Source organism: Mytilus trossulus, chromosome 14 (assembly GCF_036588685.1).
Source record: "Mytilus trossulus isolate FHL-02 chromosome 14, PNRI_Mtr1.1.1.hap1, whole genome shotgun sequence".
Lineage (NCBI taxonomy): Eukaryota > Metazoa > Mollusca > Bivalvia > Mytilida > Mytilidae > Mytilus > Mytilus trossulus.
In genome coordinates, this window is record NC_086386.1 from 2507182 (window position 1) to 2529779 (window position 22598).

At 33.7% G+C, this 22598-nt stretch overlaps 1 protein-coding gene across 1 annotated transcript; it reads right to left on the minus strand.

Moving 5' to 3' along the window:
* Window positions 1–10694: 10694 nt before the first annotated feature.
* On the minus strand, window positions 10695–22416 carry LOC134696882 (uncharacterized). Its single transcript, XM_063558840.1, has 5 exons — window positions 22386–22416; window positions 21476–21730; window positions 19666–20187; window positions 18316–18431; window positions 10695–11954 (listed from the first exon to the last, which is right to left on the minus strand). Exons 1-5 carry the CDS (start codon window positions 22414–22416, stop codon window positions 10695–10697), a joined length of 2184 nt encoding a protein of 727 aa, XP_063414910.1.
* Window positions 22417–22598: the final 182 nt, after the last annotated feature.

Here is a 22598-nt window from a genome sequence, read left to right on the forward strand (position 1 = left end):
ATATGAGCAAAGATCATACCGCATGGTGAGCTATCAACGGCCCCGATATGACAATTTAAAACAATTCAAACGAGAAAACTACCGGCAATATTTGTATTAAAAAAAATGAACGACTTGGGCCAGGCACATACATAAATGATGTGACGGTGTTAAACATGTTAACGGGATTCCAACCTTCCCATAACCTCGGACAGTGGTATAACAATACAACATAAGAACGAACTATACAAATCAGCTGAAAAAGGTTAACTTATCAGATGTACAAAAATGCAAGTGGACGTGGCCGGGTACTTGTACATCACGACAACAAAGAGATACTGGAAACAGATCTTAGAGTACTTTCAGATATCTGACAGCTAGTGTTCAAAACAACTGAAAACTAATAAAATAAACAGCTGCGCCATGAGCGCATGATACGCCCGACATCTTGTGTGGAAGTCTTATGCAATAATCAAAAATAGTTTCTGAGAAAGTTTTAAGCAATAACCATATATTGTTTTTGAGACACGGTGTGACATGTGAAACCCCCCACCCTGTTTTTATTTTACAAAAAACTAAATATTACTAAAATAAAATGTTAAATCAAAACCAAAAAGTATACAGATCTTTTGATTAATATAACAAAGTAGTGTGTAAAGTTTAAAGCAATAATCATAAATTATTTTTGAGATACGGCGAGACATTTAAAAAAAAAATCCCTTGTTTTACAAAATACTCAATAACTCAAAAATTAAATTTTGAATCATCACTAAAAAGTATAAAGATCTTTAGATAAGATTAATTTAAGAAAGAAGTGTGTAAAATTTTAAGTAATAATCATAAATCGTTTTTGGGATACGGCACATGTAAAAAAAACTCCCCCTTTTACTAATAACTCAAAAATGAAATTTTGAATCATCACCAAAAAGTATACAGATCTTTAGATTAATATAACACAAACATGTTTAAAGTTTTAAGCAATAATCATAAATCCTTTTTGATATATAGCGCGACATGTAAAAAAAACCCTCCCCCTTTTTTACAAAATACTCAATAACTCAAAAATAAAGTTTTGAATCATCACCAAAAGTATACAGATATTGGAATTAATATAACTAAGACGTGTTTAAAGTTTTAAGTCATAATCAAGAATCGTTTTTTAGATACAGTGCGACATGTGAAAAAACACCCCCCTGTTTTAGTCATAAAGTGCCGTAACTCAAAAAAGTTTAAATCTTATTTTCACCAAAAATTATACAGATCATTTGACCATCATAAGAAACAACTATATTAAGTTTCATGAAATTTGGATAAGTCGTTCTCAAGTTACGGTGCAACATGTTTACGCCGGACAGACAAACAGACAGACGGACGGACACCGGACAGACGGACGGACACCGGACATTTGTATACCATAATATGTCCCGTGAAAATTTTGACTGGCGTATAAAAAGCATGCGTCTAATAAAATTGAGAATGGTAATGGGGAATGTATCAAAAAAACAACAACCCGACCATAGAAAAAACAACAGCAGAAGGTCACTAACAGGTCTTCAATGTAACGAGAAATTCCCGCATCCGAAGGCGTCCTTCAGCTGGCCCATAAACAAATATATACTAGTTCAGTGATAATGAACGCCATACTAATTTCCAAATTGTACACAAGAAACTAAAATTAAAATAATACAAGACTAACAAAGACCAGAGACTCTTTTCTTTGGACAGGCGCAAAAATGCGGCGGGGTTAAACATGTTTATGAGATCTCAACCCTCCACCTATACCTCTAGCCAATGAAGAAAAGTACACTCATAACAATACGTACATTTAAAATTCAGTTCAAGAGAATTCTGAGTCTGATGTCAGAAGATGTAACCAAAGAAAATAAACTAATGACAATTATACATAAATAACAACAGACTACTAGCAGTTGACTGACATGCCAGCTCCAGACTTCAATTAAACTGATTGAAAGATTATGATTTCATCATATGAATATCAGGCATTATCCTTCCCGTTAGGGGTTTAGTATCATACCATCATAACATATATGAGAAGAGCATAACCCGTGTCATGCCAACAACTGTTTTTTTAATAAATGTGTTTAGTTCCGATGCAAAGACCCTATAAGTGAATCAATATTAACGCCAAAATATGCAATCTTTTATGAACTGACAACAGTATCGTAACTATATCCCTTCTTAATAAGTCTATTTATAGGTTTTGTAAGTTTCTGCGCTGAATACTAACATTTTTGTGCTTTATAAACAATATTTCCATAAAAAAAATTGGATGTGAAATACCTAAACGCATAAGAAGTCTACATGTTGAGCTATATTTACGAATGATATCCGTCTAAGACTAAACTATCAATCCGTACACATCCAACATCCATTGCATTTAGCGTCAAGACGTCATAAACAGTCAGAGAAAAACATGATGAGTTTGACTGTCCCTTTTTTATTATAATTAGTATGAAATTGTATAAGCAGTGGCATATCTCATTTCATGGAGACGATTTTGCCTCACACACTCAGTCATGGTCTATTGAATTCGAATTTTTTGCTTTGTTTTAATGTAATGATTTATGATAATGTCAGTTTATGGTGAACCACTAGTGGTAAGTAACTGATAATTAGTATGCAGTTGTATAAGCATTGACATATCTCATTTCGATGGAGATCATTTGTCTCGGTCTTCTCACGTTCTATTGACTTTGAAACTTTTGCTTAGGTGTCATGTATTAGATTAGATTGTGATTATGTCGGTTTACGGAGAACCACTTGTGGTAGGTTGAATGATATTTGATATGCAGTTGTATTAGTATTGGTACATCTTATTACTTTGGAGAGTACTTGACCCCGCAACCTCAGTCATCGTTTATTGACTTTGAAATTTTGCTTAGTTAATATGTAGCAGTTTGGTTAACGGGAACTACTTATGATGAGTCAATGGTATTTGGTTTGTGTTGTATTATCATTAGCACATCCCATGTTCATAGATATTGTCTTGTTCCTTCAGTCATGGTTCATTGACTCTGAATAATTGCAAATCTTACATGTTAAAGTATTGCTATTTTATCTTTTTGGTATTGCACTAACTGTGTCTCTGGTTTGAAAAATGTCTGGCAGAGGCATGTATATAAACCGAATGTCAGAATAGTATTTTACCAGTTTGAACTCAATATTTGACTTTAAAACTCTCTTTGATATTATGATGTTACATATATATAGCTGACTGCTATAATAGTCTTACCAGAAAAATCTGAGTATTCTCTGAACACCTGAAAGTAAAATTAAGAGAAGGCTTTTTTAAAAAACATTTTTTTTATAAATACACAAGGGCAACACTAAATATGGTTTATATCGACAATCGTCTTGTAATCAATTTAATGTCTGCAATATAAACAAGAGGAATACTTCTTAATAGTGTGTACTATTTACATATTCAGTTGTACACGAAAACATTATAGACCAAAGCGTCAAAGTCAAATAACCTTATATAATTCGTAAATGAATTCAGATGACAAATGCGTTCTATAAAAATGAAAAAAATACAGATTATTTACTGTTTCCGTCTTCTTTCTATCAACCATATCAAAAATTCCAAAAAAATCAGTTCATCATAAAAAATGTATATCTTATGAATAGATTAATTCAGCTTCCAAACTGTGACCTTGACAATGAAGCAAAATTACAGCAGCGCCTTGTGTGAAGTATATATCTCCCAGTTGATGATATGCCAGAGCGATTTATAAATTTCACTTGTAAACTAGCAAAAAAAAAACAAAGTGCAAACGTTAAAATAAATTGTAAAACGTACAAACCTTGCAAAGAACATGCGTATCAGCACCAATTGCTTTCAATCCTGCGTGCAAATTATTCAATGATTTTGTTGTTGACTTTCCTTTTATCTTTGTATTCATCCATGCATATAACACCATGGTATTTAGCGTCAGCGCATCCTGGCCATACTTGTGATTTACATTTTTCCAAAGTATTTCTTGTAACCCGAGTTGAAGGACCAACCCTTTACAACTATCGATTTCAAGATGGCTGGCAAGTCTAACCAGATGTTTGTCGCTTGGCAACATTTCCAGGGCATCAACGTGAAGACCTGAAGCATATAAAGATTAAACACAGAGTTATATAATCATAAAGACATTATAGAAATAAAGATTCCATTCAAAACAACATATGTTAGTCGGCCTTTGTTGAATGACTTTAAAACATATTTTTGAATTGATTGACTTTGATTGATAGACACAAAGAACTATATCAAAATTAAATGCTGGTAAAACAAACCAAATAAGTATGACTCTTTGGTCAAATATCCTCCAGGGTTCAAATGAGTAACTATCAATTGTTACGTCATCGTCATGACTTCATTGATTAACAAATTTAAAAGCGTTAAGTCAGTTAAAATGCGAAGCAATTTAAGAGAAAACACGAAAGGCCGTACTCATACAAAGTAAATTATAAAAAAATGAATATGACAGGCATTAACCAACGAAAACAAATGAGTAACAGGCTCCTCGCTTAGACCGGCATATTACAAATGTAGGTGGTTTGAACATATTTGTGATCGCTTAACCATCCGCTAACCTGGAACAATGTCGTTATAGCAAAACATAAAAATACACTGTACATTTAGTAGTTAGTCAAGTAGTTACAATTAGTCCAGTCGATGTGTGCAGATTTTTGACAAAATTGCTCAGATTTTGGTAAAAGCATGAAATTTGGCATAGTGGTAGTATATGTCATGGACAACATTTTAAGCTATGGACCCACTCTGAAAGTCGAAATTTGTGGAAGATGCGGCCATTTTAAAATGGCGGCCGTTTGATCTCTATAGATTAATAAAAAAATCATGAAAATGATATTAGAGAAGATATGGACATGAAACCTGGGTAATAGAATAACAGTGCAGATTCCAATTGTCTTGTTGAACAAAGTTTTTGGAAATATTACCGATATTGAATGGCGGCCATCTTGAAAAATCTTTTGTTTTTTTAAACCAAAAAAAGGTAGTCATTATTTGATGAAAATTTAAAAAAAAACAATGTCGAAGATATACAAATGTATTTGTTTGAACTATATAAACAGGACGAAAAGCGAGCCTATACCCCCTCCCGAGTTATTCTTCTGTTTCATAGCGGGTACAAATAACTTTATATTTTCCGACAATATACATTTATTGTTATTATCCAAAAATTCACACCCAACACTTGAAACTATAGTTGTTGAAATCTGAATTATTGTCTCTAATGTTCAAAAGTAATCGACATAGTTAAAACGCGACCACTAAGAAGATTATAAAATGAACTATTACTCTAAAAGCAATATTCGTGCCACCGCTTGTTCAACATAGAATAACAGGAGAATTTTATTTTACAAGTATAAATAAAGCAAGAAAATATTTGTAAACCTGTCATTTATAATAGTTGGCTGATAACAGGATAATTCGTTTTGTTGATATTGTTCATTTGAAACAACTTTCAAAAACCTTGATTGCAGACATAATGAATTTCATATCATACAAGTAATTAATGTTATAGGAACATCAACTGCTCAAATGTTCTCAATTGACGTTAACAATATCTAACAAAAATAAAACGTACATGTTTTGTCAAACCACACTCTGTCTATCATATTCTATCACATTGTCCTCCACATTAACATAGAGTAGTACAACTTAATACTGCCTTTACACATTTGCATTTCTTTAGTAACCGTGTTCACTTTGACTTATAAGTTAAGCACTTGCTGCAGGAAGTTATTTTATAGTCATATGGTATATTCATCAAAGAAGACAAGGACTGTCATCTGAGGACTTCATATGTATTGATTTTTTGGTAGCCATTTTGAATGATGGCAATTTTGAAAACATGAATTTCCAATATAACATTATTCGCTAATCTTATCAATTCACTGTTTGCATTCACACTCTTTTTTTACTAATTTGTATTGGATATTTACAAAATGGTCAGATAAGGCATGCACATGTTTACAAAATAAAGATATCAGTAAAATAATTTCTGACTGGTTCTTACACGTTTGCCTAAGTAACTTTTTAAAACAGAAATTACGTATATATGATATAATTTATGACCGAACGTTGTTGTTGGAAAAGATCAACATTGAAGATTTCTAAAACACTGGAGCTAGAAGAACATAATGGGCGTTTAGACTGGAAGGAATGTGTGAAACGGCAAGAGAGGACATGTGAGGGTTTGCATGCAATGCCAAACAGTTACAAACAGAACAGATATATACATTTGAGCTGGCAATCACTCTTTTTGATGCAGGCATACGACGATGTTTGGTCTTGAATTGGGTTTCCTTTCGTTCACTTTGAAACAGTTGAATGAGGGTTATGAAACTTCAGAAGCACTCCAGACGGCAAAAATCCTGTCAAACAAATTTTCAGACTTCAAAATATTTCATCAGTAAAAGGGAAAACATACTTCTGATGTTGAAGATAAATTGCCAGTTGAAAGAAAGCAAAAAGTAACAAGACACTGTAAAGTGATACCGAATCAACACAAACAATGACTGAAATGTATTTTTTCTGTGGCGATGTATCTGAAGATCTCCATGATACATCGAAATTTAAAAATCGACAAAAATGGGACATGACTGTGCACCTGTACTACAAGACATATTTCCTTAGCCAAAGTAAGAGCTGGAGATGTCACATCACTAGTATCCTGCTTGATGATTGATAAAACTTGACAACATAGCAAATAGGCAGAATAAAAGACACAGAAAGAAAGCCAAGAATCTTTTATCCTTGGAGTTGTGCTTTCCAAAGTAATAAAATAGATTGAAGGCACACGGTCTGGCAGAGGTATTGTACCAATCTCCAAGCTTGCAGGTCACGCTAAATTGTACAATAAATGCCTGGAACAACTTGTAGTTATCATGGAAGGAAGAACTGATACAACGCATCTAACAAAGTAGGAATGTAGCTAACAAAGGATATCTGCAAGCATACAAGCAAGATAAATTAGTTCTCTTGATTTCCAACAAAGGCAAAAATAGGACATGACTGTGCACCTGTACTACAAGACATATTTCCTTAGCCAAAGTAAGAGCTGGAGATGTCACATCACTAGTATCCTGCTTGATGATTGATAAAACTTGACAACATAGCAAATAGGCAGAATAAAAGACACAGAAAGAAAGCCAAGAATCTTTTATCCTTGGAGTTGTGCTTTCCAAAGTAATAAAATAGATTGAAGGCACACGGTCTGGCAGAGGTATTGTACCAATCTCCAAGCTTGCAGGTCACGCTAAATTGTACAATAAATGCCTGGAACAACTTGTAGTTATCATGGAAGGAAGAACTGATACAACGCATCTAACAAAGTAGGAATGTAGCTAACAAAGGATATCTGCAAGCATACAAGCAAGATAAATTAGTTCTCTTGATTTCCAACAAAGGCAAAAATGGGACATGACTGTGCACCTGTACTACAAGACATATTTCCTTAGCCAAAGTAAGAGCTGGAGATGTCACATCACTAGTATCCTGCTTGATGATTGATAAAACTTGACAACATAGCAAATAGGCAGAATAAAAGACACAGAAAGAAAGCCAAGAATCTTTTATCCTTGGAGTTGTGCTTTCCAAAGTAATAAAATAGATTGAAGGCACACGGTCTGGCAGAGGTATTGTACCAATCTCCAAGCTTGCAGGTCACGCTAAATTGTACAATAAATGCCTGGAACAACTTGTAGTTTTCATGGAAGGAAGAACTGATACAACGCATCTAACAAAGTAGGAATGTAGCTAACAAAGGATATCTGCAAGCATACAAGCAAGATAAATTAGTTCTCTTGATTTCCAACAAAGGTATTCTTGAAGCTCTGAAACACACCTCATAATTCGAGGGTACCACCATAGCCATAGCAGGCAAAATATATATGCTTGATACTTAGAAAAGCTTTACAGGAACACTCAAAAACAGCTGTTAACACGAATCAGTTCACCCGACATAAGTTTCCTTAGGATGACTGATACAGGATGGCCAAACATCGAGGCACAATCCAGTAATATCGATGAGTGGAAAACAACACTCACCATTTCTCAGCTATAATCAGTTAAATTGTGCAACTCGTCGTCAGAGGATACAACTGCAACTTATCAGTCATCCGATAGAGAGTAAGATTTCTCAAAGTTTGTGGAACGGATTCATTTTGAAAGCCGACAATGAATGTCCCTGTAAACCTTTCTATAGTAGCAAGCCTAACTCTTCAAATTATTCTAGTTACTTTGACTATGAAGAAGCCTTCCCCATCACGACTAAAACATTTTGTAAAAAATATGGCCTGTTTCAGAACTTCCCTAACATATTCATTGAGAATCCATAGAAAGACGCAACCTTTCATGTGTGCTTGCATATTATCTATGGTAGTTAGTATTCAATTTTTCATAAATGTTGTATTAAACATTCCTTCCATGACAACTCATATTTACTAAGAACGTTTACTGTACCATTTTTCCATATCATCAATTTCAAATATTAAAGTAATATCTGTTCCAGACTGTAAGCCGTCACTGTTTTCTATTATTTTGGCAAGCCCCATTTCCATGGATAACAGATTCTTGACTTTCTTTTTGCGTCTCGAATTCTGTCTAATTGCCTTGTCGTGCAGTTTTAACAAACATTTAGCATGAGATCGGCTCCTGAAACATTAATCTTGAGCACTGAGTCTGGCTAAAAGAACAATGGTTACTAGTTCAAGTGACAGTCACATACTCTATTGTCGATCACAATTGTTGATGATTCATGATGATAGTCAGTTACCTTAGCACAAAGAAAGAAAGAAATCTCTGCAATCATTGTTCTTGTTGATTCATCACAACTGTGGCTGGTTATTCTACTGCTATTTTCAATCCGTGACTCATTTTGTTTTCCTGACTAAATATATTAAGATTTGCTTTGGCAGCATTAGTACCTTTTGCCTTGTGATTCTCCCATTACATGGCATTCATCAACGTCGAACAGTTTTATGCTTACAAAAAATGACTGATTACCAGCTCAAATGTCTATATCTTTTGTATTTGCTTGGCATTGTAAATCATCACGTGTCCTCTCTTTCCGTTACGGAATTCTTTCCAGTCTATTTATTTATTAGATTTTTTTCAGTTCCAGTGATTTTGATACCAACGTATTTTTCCTTTTCAACATACAGTGTTCATATTGTATATACGCATTTTTTTATTGTAAAAAAAGTACCTAAGCCATACATGCTAAACTGCAATTTAAAGACTTAACGTATTTCTTTACATACACGTATTTCTTAACATATGCATACCTTATTTGAGCACTTGGTGAATATATCTTATATGAAAAGCAACAGTCATAAATAAATGATAAGCAAAACTAGTTGTAAATGCATATAAAACTTAGTATTAATTCAAAAAAAAAATTAGGATAGCTAATAATAATATATTGGAAATTTACGTTTCCAAAATGGCCACCATTCAAGATGGCCACTAAATATTTAAATAGTCCCCAGTTTATATTCTTTGACATAATAAATACGAAAGTTTATCAAAATTAGTTAAGTAACATATTTTTCATATTTTTTCTAATAATTTTTATTAACTTTTTGGACATGATTTCAAAATGCCCGCCCATAGCCGCCATTTTGATTTTCTGAATTGGGTCCATAGCTATAAATGTTTGTTATGACCTCAACTAATACTTTGCAAAGTTTGATGCTTTTACCACAATCTGAGCAATTGTTTCACATTTCGACTGGACTAAATTGGGTTAATTCAAACGATCAGTACGAAGCACATAAAAAACTAGCATCAAACTAAGATTACAAAGCACAGCCATGTTCAATCAAACCTTACTTTACCTGTACAATCTGATGGACATTCTGCTTGTGTCTGATAAAAGAAAAAGTATATTTTAATATCAATAAATATATGCCATTTTTGGAACGATTTGACGTAGGCTTTTGTACGTGATCGAAAGGTAACACAGTTTTCAAGTGGATTTATTTTAGCTGTCAATAAGTACTAGAAAATTAAATACCAAAGAATGTGCAGAGTTAGTGAATTATAGATAGAGCCAAAAGATGCAAAATACATATTTCGGATCACATTTCTTCGTTCATTGTGTATTAATTTACGTTTTTTGATTGAGTTAAGTCTGCCAATTGATATTTTATCATGTTATGTATTTCTATGTTGTGATGTTATGATATTGTTTCAGGAAAAGGGAAAAGGTTTGGATTGAAACGTTTAATCCCGCTGCAAATGCTTGCACCTGTCCTAAGTCAGGAATTTGATGTACAGTAGTTGTCGTTTGCTTATGTAATATATACGTGTTTCTCGTTTCTCGTTTTTTTGTATATAGATTAGACCGTTGGTTTTCCCGTTTGAATGGTTTTACACTAGTAATTTTGGGCCCTTTATAGCTTGTTGTTCGGTGTGAGCCAAGGCTCCGTGTTGAAGGCCGTATATTGACCTATAATGGTTTACTTTTTTTTAATTGTTATTTGGATGGAGCATTGTCTCATTGGCACTCACACCACATCTTCCTATATCTATGAAAACCTCTATTAATAATTGGCATGACAACCATGAACATAAACAGGTCATTAAACATTCTGAAAAAAACGTCATATCAGAATTTTTTTTAAAGCAATCTAACATGGATAATACATATTCTGCAAAAAATAGTTTTCAAACACAATCACTTGTTGATTTTACATACCTTGTCAAAAATCCAAAGCAATGGATATTTAGTAAAATGTTGATTTCTACTGCAACTCCAGCTAGAAGTTCGTTTCGCCTCGGAAACAGAAAACACACAGGGGGATCTGTCACAAACTTCCCCGACTTCAATTTGAAAGAGGTTTGATATATCTTTATTATTATGGCTCTTTCCAATACTTGTTAGATAGAATTTAAGAACATCGTTTAATGTGAATGTCAAGCATTCTTGAATGCTGGCTGCAATATCTGGCGAGATAGTAAACTTAGATGGCATGTGTGTAAGGTAGACGACGACTCTAGTTTCCTCTATAATTATTCTAAACTCGGTTTTACTGTCAACATATAACACAGCTGAGGAGTGATATAATAGTGAGCATTTGTTCTCTTCTTTAATAGGCCAAATGCTACTTACAGCACCAATAAGTTTAAAGGCCAATGTAGACGGTATGGTTCTATTATGTAATCGATAGACCAAAGAAATGGTTTTGTTTTCAAATGATTTGTCATCCAAAAATGACATCGGCATTTTGTTTTTAGCAGTGCACGGAACCAAGAAACAATCGTCTGTGACTGTCTTGCCTAAGTACCGCTTTGGAAGTACCAAAATATTCAGATGTACGAGGACTTGAATAACATACTCTTTGAACTCATCACATGATAAGTACTGGTTGACTTGTTTTTGTTGCCATAGTTTCAGGAGATCATGTTTTCTTATAACTCCAGTATCCGTCATTTTTCTAAGGATATCTTTCAGGGTTTTATCTTCTGGCCAAAACATTTCATCAGTGACGAATGACTTCAGGATATTGACCAATGCAGGAGGATAGAGAATGATGAAACTGTTTAGTTCTGGTTGATTGAAATACATTAACTTACCCAATGCGTGTTGTGTTAAGAGAAAATCATCTAGTTGTTTTTCAGAGAGTGCTAGCTCTCCATTCATGGTGTTTGCCTCAGCTAAGTGTGTTTTTAGTATAACATTTATCTTATCTTTTTTCATATTATCAATCAGAAGTTCAAGAGGAACCCAGATCATAGGCCGTCGTTGTCCCCAAGATGGCTGGTTCACAGCGATACTGACAAGTTGGTTTTTCAAATTTTGAATGTCAAGATCAGCTTCGTCTGTACCATTTATGAAGTAAACTGGATCGAACACAATGTGTTTCTTCATTTCATGGGTACCAAACATATCAGTGACTTTTTTAGCGAATTCTTTTTTCATCTTCTGCTGCTTATTCTGGAAGGTAAATGATATCACTGTAAAAACATAACTGCTAATGTTACATTTTTAGCTCACCTGGCCCGAAGGGCCAAGTGATCTTTTCACACCACTTGGCGTCCGTCGTCCGTCGTCGTCGTCGTCGTTAACTTTTTACATTTTGAACTTCTTCTAGAGAACAACTGAATGGAATAAAATCAAACATGACATGAATGTTCCTTATGAGGTGCTGACCAAGTGTTGTTACTTCGTAGCCGATCCATCATCCAAGATGGCCGTCAGCGGGGGACTTAGTTTAACATAGGAACCTATGGGAAATGCATACAAATGACTTCTTTTAGAGAACCACTGAATGGAATGGAACCAAACATGGCATGAATGTTCCTTATGAGGTGCTGACCAAGTGTTGTTACTTTGTAGCCGATTTATCATCCAAGATGGCGGTCAGCCGGGGACTTATTTCAACATAGGACCCTATGGGAAATGCATACAAATGTCTTCTTTTAGAGAACCACTGAATGGAATGAAACCACACATGGCATGAATGTTCCTTTTTAAGGTGCTGACTAAGTGTTATTACTTTGTAGCCGATCCATCATCCAAGATGGCCACCAGCTGGGGACTTAGTTTAACATAGGAACCTATGGGAAATGCATTCAAATGATTTCTTTTAAAGAAACACTGAATGGAATGAATCCAAACATGGCATGAATGTTCCTTATGAGGTGCTGACCAACTGTTGTTACTTTGTAGCCGATTCATCCTCCAAGATGGCCGTCAGCCGGGGACTTATTTTAACATAGGACCCTATGGGAAATGTATACAAATGTCTTCTTTTAGAGAACCACTGAATGGAATGAAACCAAACATGGCATGAATGTTCCTTTTGAGGTGCTGACCAAGTGTTGTTACTTTGTAGCCGATCCATTATCCATGATGGCCGTTAGTGGGGGACTTAGTTTGACAAAGGTCCCTATGGGAAATATATACAGATGTCTTCTTTGAGAGAACCACTGAAAGGAATGAAATAAACATGGCATGAATGTTCCTTTTGAGGTGCTGACCAAGTGTTGTTACTTTGAAGCCGATCAAACATCCAAGATGGCGGCTTGCAGGGGACTTAGTTTAAAATAGGATCCTATGGGAAATGCATACAAATGACTTCTTTTAGAGAACCACTGAATGGAATGGAACCAAACATGGCATGAATGTTCCTTATGAGGTGCTGACCAAGTGTTGTTACTTTGTAGCCGATTTATCATCCAAGATGGCGGTCAGCCGGGGACTTATTTCAACATAGGACCCTATGGGAAATGCATACAAATGTCTTCTTTTAGAGAACCACTGAATGGAATGAAACCACACATGGCATGAATGTTCCTTTTTAAGGTGCTGACTAAGTGTTATTACTTTGTAGCCGATCCATCATCCAAGATGGCCACCAGCTGGGGACTTAGTTTAACATAGGAACCTATGGGAAATGCATTCAAATGATTTCTTTTAAAGAAACACTGAATGGAATGAATCCAAACATGGCATGAATGTTCCTTATGAGGTGCTGACCAACTGTTGTTACTTTGTAGCCGATTCATCCTCCAAGATGGCCGTCAGCCGGGGACTTATTTTAACATAGGACCCTATGGGAAATGTATACAAATGTCTTCTTTTAGAGAACCACTGAATGGAATGAAACCAAACATGGCATGAATGTTCCTTTTGAGGTGCTGACCAAGTGTTGTTACTTTGTAGCCGATCCATTATCCATGATGGCCGTTAGTGGGGGACTTAGTTTGACAAAGGTCCCTATGGGAAATATATACAGATGTCTTCTTTGAGAGAACCACTGAAAGGAATGAAATAAACATGGCATGAATGTTCCTTTTGAGGTGCTGACCAAGTGTTGTTACTTTGAAGCCGATCAAACATCCAAGATGGCGGCTTGCAGGGGACTTAGTTTAAAATAGGATCCTATGGGAAATGCATTCAAATGATTTCTTTCAGAGAACTACTAAATGGAATAAAACAAAACATAGCATGAATGTTCCTTATGGGGTGCTGACCAAGTGTTGTAAATTTGTAGCCAATCCAGCATCCAAGATGGCCGTCAGCCGGGGACTTATTTTAACATAGGACCTTATGGAAAATGCATACAAATGTCTTCTTTTAGAGAACCACTGAATGGAATGAAACCAAACATGGCATGAATGTTCCTTATGAGGTGCTGACCAAGTGTTGTTACTTTGAAGCCGATCCATTATCCAAGATGGCCGCTTGCAGGGGGACTTAGTTTAAAATAGGACCCTAAGGGAAATGCATTCAAATGATTTCTTTAGAGAACCACTAAATGGAATAAAACAAAACATAGCATGCATGTTCCTTATGAGGTGCTGACCAAGTGTTGTTACTTTGTAGCCAATCCAGCATCCAAGATGGCCGCGAGTGGGAGACTTTTTTGAATGATATCAAACATAGCCTGAATGTCCCTTTCTTTATGAGGTTGTGTTGTTACTTTTAGCCAAATTCTTTTTTTTTATATGATTTCAAAAACCCAAGTAGAATCAGGTGAGCGATACAGACTCTTGAGAGCCTCTAGTTGCTAATGTGCTTTGTCTACATGCCGTTTATTGCTAATTTGTAACATATCTGTTTGTTTATTAGTGATTAATAGTATACACAATATTGACTGATGTACCCCTATTTTGACATTTTTACCTATTATGTATTTTTGTTTTATTCACACATTGTTGTCAATTGTTGGAATTGTATGCGACTGTAATACAAGTGAGAGGTTTAGCTTGCTATAAAACCAACGTTAATCCACATTTGTTTAACTGCATAATAATTTTATTTATCAAATATTGCTGATTATAGAAAACATCAAGATTCCAAGCTTCTCTTGACGTACCCTGCTACAATCCACTGATTACCCAGGGAATAATCAGCTGATTAAATTAATTGACATACATTTTGTTTACAAAACTCAATGTTTACAATTAAAAAAAAATCTCTAATTGAAAGTAACATTGGACTTATTTTATATCTATGTCTATAAATATTGGTATCTACACTCTTGGTTTATCCATTAATAAAAATTCTATATACGTCTATGTGTTTTGTTTTCTGCTCAGATACATAGTACAACTTGCATATTGGAAAAACACAAGAAATGTAATCAAACAATTTATTGGGTTATACTTGCTGTCTGAAATTATGTATCCAAATATCATGTGTTGTAATTTTATTGAAGAATGTAAACTACTCTTTTTTAAGAGATCGTTTATTTGTTGCCAAAATCTTGTTAAATAAGAGCAATTGAAAAATCAATGAGCGTAGTCTTTTTCTATTTTACAAAAATAACACAAACTGTTATTAGTTATTTTCCATTGTTATAAAATGCTTTTTGTATTGTACAATAAACTGTAGTATTTTCTATCTGCATATTTTTTTATTTATTTTCAGTTAAGTATTTGAAAATAAAGTTAAAAACCTGATAATAAAATATATTAAATCAAATAAGGCCTTTGAAAACAGTGGGATTAATTACTTTTGGAGTGTCAAAAAGTCGTTGGAAGTACTTGATAAATTGCATGCATATCTTGGTGATTTTGAATCTGTTCAAAGTTTTGATTTTTCTACACTATATACCACTTTGCCTCATATTCTTATTAAGAAAAACTTCACATCCCTAATTATGTGGGCATTTGAAAAATCCGAATGCAAGTACATATGTTCAAACTCTTTTAGATCATTTTTTAGTAGCAATAAACAAAAGAACTATGTCAATTGGACATGCTTTGATACTATTTATGCGCTTGAATTTTTACTTGATAACATTTTTGTTCGCTTTGCTATATCGTCAAGTTATTGGAATTCCCATGGGGACTAACTGTGCACCACTTATTGCGGACCTGTTTTTGTATTGTTATGAGTTACAATTTATGACTAAAATTAGCAAAGACCCATCAAAACAACATTTGATACAAAAATTTAACAATACTTTTAGATATTTGGATGATATATTGGCTCTCTATAATGACGACTTCAGTATGTATACTAAAGAAATTTATCCTGTAGAACTTACTTTAAATAAAGCTAATGATAACAATGACCACTGCCCTTTCCTCGATCTTGATATATCTATATCATAAACGGGAAGCTTAATACAAAAATTTATGATAAAAGAGATGATTTTTCATTTCCTATTGTTAATTATCCATTTTTAGATGGTGACGTTCCCTTGTCACCATCTTATGGTATTTATAGATCTCAACTTGTACGATTCGCTCGTGAATGTAACAACGTATTAGATTTTAGCGAGAAAAAATTTATGTATTACTGGAAAATTATAACACCAGGGTTTTCGATATCACAAAAACTGGTCAAAACATTTTCTAAATTTTATCACCGGTATAAGGAAATAATTCGTAAATATAACTCAACATGCAGACATCTTATACGTTCAGGTATTTCACATCCAAGATTTTATGGAAATATTCTTTATAAAGCACAAAAATGTCAGTATTCTCCTCAGAAATTAAAAAAATCTTTAAGTAGACTTATTAAAAGGGAATATAGTTACGATACTGTTGTCAGGTCATTAAAGATTGCATATTTTGGCTATAACATTGATTCACTGATAGGGTCTTTGCATCGGAAGTAATCACATTTATTTCTTTAAAAAAACAGTTGTTGGCATGACACGGGTTATGTTCTTCTCATATATTTTATGATAGTATGATACTAAACCCCTAACGGGAGGAATTGTACCTGATATTCATATGATGAAGACACAATCTTTCAATCAGTTTAATAGAGGTCTGGAGCTGGCATGTCAGTTAACTGCTAGTAGTCTGTTGTTATTTATGTATTATTGTCATTTTATTTATTTTCTTTTGTTACATCATTTGACATCGGACTCGGACTTCTCTTGAACTGAATTTTAATGTGCGTATTGTTATTCTTTTACTTTTCTACATTGGCTAGAGGTATAGGGGGAGGGTTGAGATCTCATAAATATGTTTAACCCCGCCTCAATTTTGCGCCTGTCCCAAGTCAGGAGCCTCTGGCCTTTGTTAGTCTTGTATGATTTTAAATTTTAGTTTCTTGTGTATAATTCGGAGTTTAGTATGACGTCCATTATCACTGTACTATTATGCATATTTTAGGGGCCAGCTGAAGGACACCTACGGGTGCGGGAATTCTCGCTACATTGAAGACCCATTGGTTGCCTTCGGCTGTTGTTTGCTCAATGGTCGGGTGGTTGTCGCTTTGACATATTCACCATTTCCTTTCTCAATTTTATTATATAATGAAATCATTATTGAAGCTTCTTGCAATGATAAAATCCACTATTTTCTTAATAAGAAAATGCCTGAACCAAGTCTGGATTATGGCAGTTGTTATCCATTCATTTTGGTGTGCTTGGCATTTTAATTTTGTCATTGGATTATGGAAATACCATTTTGATTTTTCATCGAAGTTAAGTATTTTTGTGATTTCTATTTTTACTCAAGTATGTTAGGTTTTTTTTAGGTGGAGGTTTGTATGAACAATATTGATCAATTATCGATGACGAATGTATCAACAAACTTAGTTAAGGGCATATCATACATTAACAGCAGAAAATAGAACAGCATCCCAATATTGGTCTTTTCACAACGCTGCTAGTAGAAGGGTTTACACATTTTACAAAAACAATAATATCATCAGTAAATAGGCTTCATCAGTTGTATATAACACAAAGGGAAATGATTGACCCCCTCTTCGATCGCAATTCATAGAATCTGAAAACAGGAAAAGGTCACTATTGGATCCGAAAATTACCCAAACATGACTCCTTATCAATGCAAAACTTCATTTGAAGTCGAAGTCATTATGTTCAGTTGTAGTTCAAAATAATTGAAAAATGTGACAAATAACTAAAGATTATTGAACATATAGAAACATTTAAGGTCTAGCGGATCAGAACGGTATGAACACATTACATCTATAAATTTGCAGCTGTTAACCAAATAGAAACTCTGCTCAAAGTTCCACCGAAAGTGTTGCAGGAATATGTATTCAATGATTAGACGGACGAAGATGAGTTCAGTTTAGTCCCAATCTTACCGTAAACGGAATTAGATACTGCTAAGAACAAAGGAACGACATATCAAATAAAAATGGGATCATCAGCATTTTACAAATCTAGATTTAATTTTGAAATAGAAAAATAATTATACCAGTATATCTTATAACCGATTCTACACTGTGTTAAAATTGAGGTTTTAGGGAAAAAAATAAAGATAATTATCCGTTTCTTGTTTTATTTCGTCAACAAATGTGTTTTCGATATCAACTTGTTCGTACTACATGTAAACATAAACAAAGCGATACTTACCTCATGAATTAGGTCGCTGTGCGTTGCAGCGAACACGATCAGAGGCATAGGATCATTAACGTCACTCTCATCAACACAATAAGTGAGTATTGAATTGACCCAATGCTTCACAATAGCTAGAAGAAAAATAAGAATATACAAGTCATATCCTGTCTACATATGCCTTCTCTATTGAATAAATCAATAAATCCTTGTTATTGAGACACCAAATTCAGGATATGTTGTCAATTCGTTTGATGTTTTTCCATTTTCGATTTAGCCATTTCATCAAGGACTTAACGATTTGAATGTTCTCCGGAGTTCATTATTTTTGTGATTTTACTTTTTAAAAAACAGAGTGTACTATTTACAAAAATAAAAGTTAAACTAGCGTTTCACTAATGTATTCAATGTTTGTGTCGCTGAAACTTGATGCTTACTATATTGGTGGGTTTTATTGATAATGCAAGCCTCTAACTTGACCTCTAAGTACCAGTCTTGTCATTTTTTCTGATTTTTTTTCTGTTTGATTATAGGTTTATTGAAGGCCGTACTTTAACCTATAATGGTTTACTTTTTAAATTGTTTTTTTGGATCGAGAGTTGTCTTATTGGCACTCACACCACATCTTCCTATATCTATTTACGCTGAATTGAAACATGTATATATAGATTTAAAAAAAATCTTGCATGTTTTTTGGGGATATCAATCCAAGAAATTGGAAAGATATCATGCTTACTGGAAGTGAAGCGGCCTAGTAATATCAGCAAACAGAAAGTAGATAAAAATTGTGACTTCAGGGTGACGTAACTTTTTAATCTCCGTGGTATGACCCACTGTTTTTCTCGATTAAATCACAATTTCACATTAGAAAATACATAATATGAACATGAATTGTTTTTTTCCATGTGAAATATTTATTTTTTTTTATTTTCTAAGATGTTGTAGTTTAAAGCATCATCAATATGATGTAAAATTTTAAAGCTGTATATTTTATACACAAACTCGGACCTACAATAAAACTTGCATAGAAGTAATTGGCATCAAAAAAGTTTATAGGCATTTGAATTGTGCATTGAAATCAATGCCAAGCATAGTTTTTTTATATATGTTTTTAAAATGCCATATAGATATAAAAGAAGATGTGATATCATTGCCAATGAGACAACTATCCACAAGAGACCAAATGACACAGAAAGAAACGACTATAGGTCACCGTACATATTCAACAATGAGCAAAGCCCAAACCGCATTGTCAGCTATAAAGGCCCAAAAATATTACCAATATGTATTGTTTTCAATGATTATACATTTTGATAGAAACGAAAAATATATTTTGTATAGTCATACTTTTTTATCTGTTATACATACTTTCGTTAGAAATATCTCCAGTAGGATATTCCTTCAGTGGTGCAAAAAAATCCCTACTTCCATCAAACATCACGATAAATGTCCCACCGTGCTGCACAAATAACTGATGAGTCATGTCATAAGATCGTTGACCACCAAAGTCGACTAAATCTGAAGGTGCAATCTTGATTTTGTATTTACAACTCTTAATTTCTTTCAAAATGTCATCACGAACAGCGTATGCTTCAATTTTGTTTATCTTAGGCAGACTAACTGATGTAGGTTTTTCAACGTCGGATGTCATTGTACTTTTAACCGGTAAATCTGTAGACTCTTTCAAACGAACATCGGATGAATGTGAAACTGTGGAACTGTAACCTGTGTCTTTCTTTATCGTCTGCTGATTTGCCTTGGGATTGTCAGTTCCACTAGATGATAGTACTGTGTGCTGGTCCTGGTTGGTATCAACAATTTGACGCGTTACTGTCTCGCGATTTGGCTTACATATAACCACCTTTGTCAACACATGCCGATCTCTTTTTACTACAAAAAAAACCCCAGTTTTTTTATTTTATGAACAACCATTGATACACATTTAGGACATTCATCTGAGAAAAACAATGTAGAAATGGCAAAGATAAAAAATATTGACACACGATGATCGGATATAGATAATTGTACACTGAAGTAGGAAACATTTATCGAGTTGTCTGTTTCATTATAAACATTTCGAAGTTTGTTTTATAGTATCTGTAATACGATTATTGAAATATTGTGTACAAAAAAGGAAAAAAAGCAAATGTTAACATAGAAGTAAAAGATACATCATATCACAAAAATGGAAACATAGCAACAATTGTGTCATACATGATATTTGAAATATAATTTTGGCAGGCAAAACAACATACTAAAATAAAACAAGTAGGTTTCAAATCTTCTTTTTAATTTTCAAAAGTAAACTGACTTTCACAAGCTTCGTTATTCGACTGTTCAAAGTTGATAAATTCAAAATTGAAATAAAAATAAACAGAAACATCACTTAACGAAATAAAAGCACATTTTCACCCAAAGTCGAAACTGCTAATTTACGTATCTTAAAAGAATATTTGACAATCACCAAAATACTGTTTTTACCAGTATGCAACTTTTTTACGTACTATGATAAAAATAGGTCAGGTATGAGATTTAAATTTATTCATTTGTTAAGTATTTCATAAAAACATGAAAACATAGTATTATTTTGTTCCAGCACTTGGCCATAAGTGATTGTACGCCTTTGTTATCGTTGACGAAGTTTTTGTTAATGGGTTTTTACATTACAAAAAACTGAACTCCGAGTAAATTCAGAAAACAATGAATGCATAGACTTTGCCATTGACAAGTGTGATGATTTCTAATTGGTATCCGGCACTCCTCCTAAATACCTATATCTGACCAAATAATGTTATTGCGGCCCCATATATCGTTGTTTATACAATTGTTTGCGTATCAAGTAAAATCCAACTCCTTCTAAACATTTGTTTTGCAATTTTGTGCTATTTACTCGGATGATTGTCTCTTTAACACATCCCCTATTTCATTCTCAGATTTTTCTTTTGTGAAAATGATATTTATTTGTTAATAATAAATTAATGTTAGAACCTATTTATGACACATTTGATAGATAAATATTTGTTCAACAACATGATTCAGTTATTTATCTATTTAAATATACTTTTAATACCGGATACAACTTATTTAAATGTTGTTAAGTTACATTATTGCTAGTGTACAGACATGCTATTCTGATAACCATATTTAATCGTTACAATTTTATTTTAGACTACAATACCTCCTGTTAAAGGAACCATCTCATGAGTTTCCAAGTTGATACCGTTTCGCCCAAAGTGTATGACTAATCCATCCGTTGATTTCCATGTAAATGGTATAGGGCTACCAATCAGAACGCTTGCTAGAGTGGACTTTCCACATGCACAACTTCCACAAAGGAAAACTCTGTTTTCAAACGATTCATAGGTTCCAGTGGATAGCAGATGGTGAAAATCTTCAGAAGTGCCAGCAAAAGGAAGTAAATAATCAGGATTTTCTAAAATAAATGTGAGAATCATTTCCATTTTATTGTTTTTTATATCAAGATATCTTCTAGAAATCCATTCGAGATTTTGTTTGTGAATTACCATAAACATTTACATTTTTGAACGAAAGAATTGACTGGAATTTGCTTTGATTAATGGCAACATCAATGCCTACTGTGTCCAAAAGATAAATTATGTTTTTTTGTTTTTTTGTGTTTATCTAGGACACGATATCGTAGCAACGGGAATAATACAAAGTTTACCAAAAGCGCAAATTGAGAATTATCAGTCATTGAAAAATGCATAGATGAATTTTCGTAACATGTGGTATTTGCATACAAGGTGGGAGCAACCACGTCTTCCACCTTCTGAAATATAAAGGTATATACAAAAAGCCAGATTGTAATCCTTATGTCACGTATTCTGCGACTTGTTGCAGACGAAATAGACATATGTTCATAGTATACAACAAGGTGTTGCAAAATGTGTTCTTTTGCCAATCATAACAAGTCTTGTACTTTTAATAAATTGGCTGGGATTGAGGAATGGTTGGTGTTTGATAGTCGTTCGCGTAATTTATCCGAACATTTCTCATAAATGTTTATTGTTAACTCTCTTTGGCTAAAAGGCTTGTATATAATACAAAACTGGTATATTTTGACATACGTAATCTTCTGCTTGTTTTTCCTTTGTCCATTTATTTCAAATCTGTCTTAAATTACCGTATTACTAAATAGAAAGAGTTTTTACTTATATTCGAACATACAAAAAGGTACATTGTGTTTGCATGTCACACAGGTATGTATAAATTTTATTACACCTTATACATGTTGTATGATAAAACCAGATCTTGATTGTTTGATAGACAATGATTTTTTT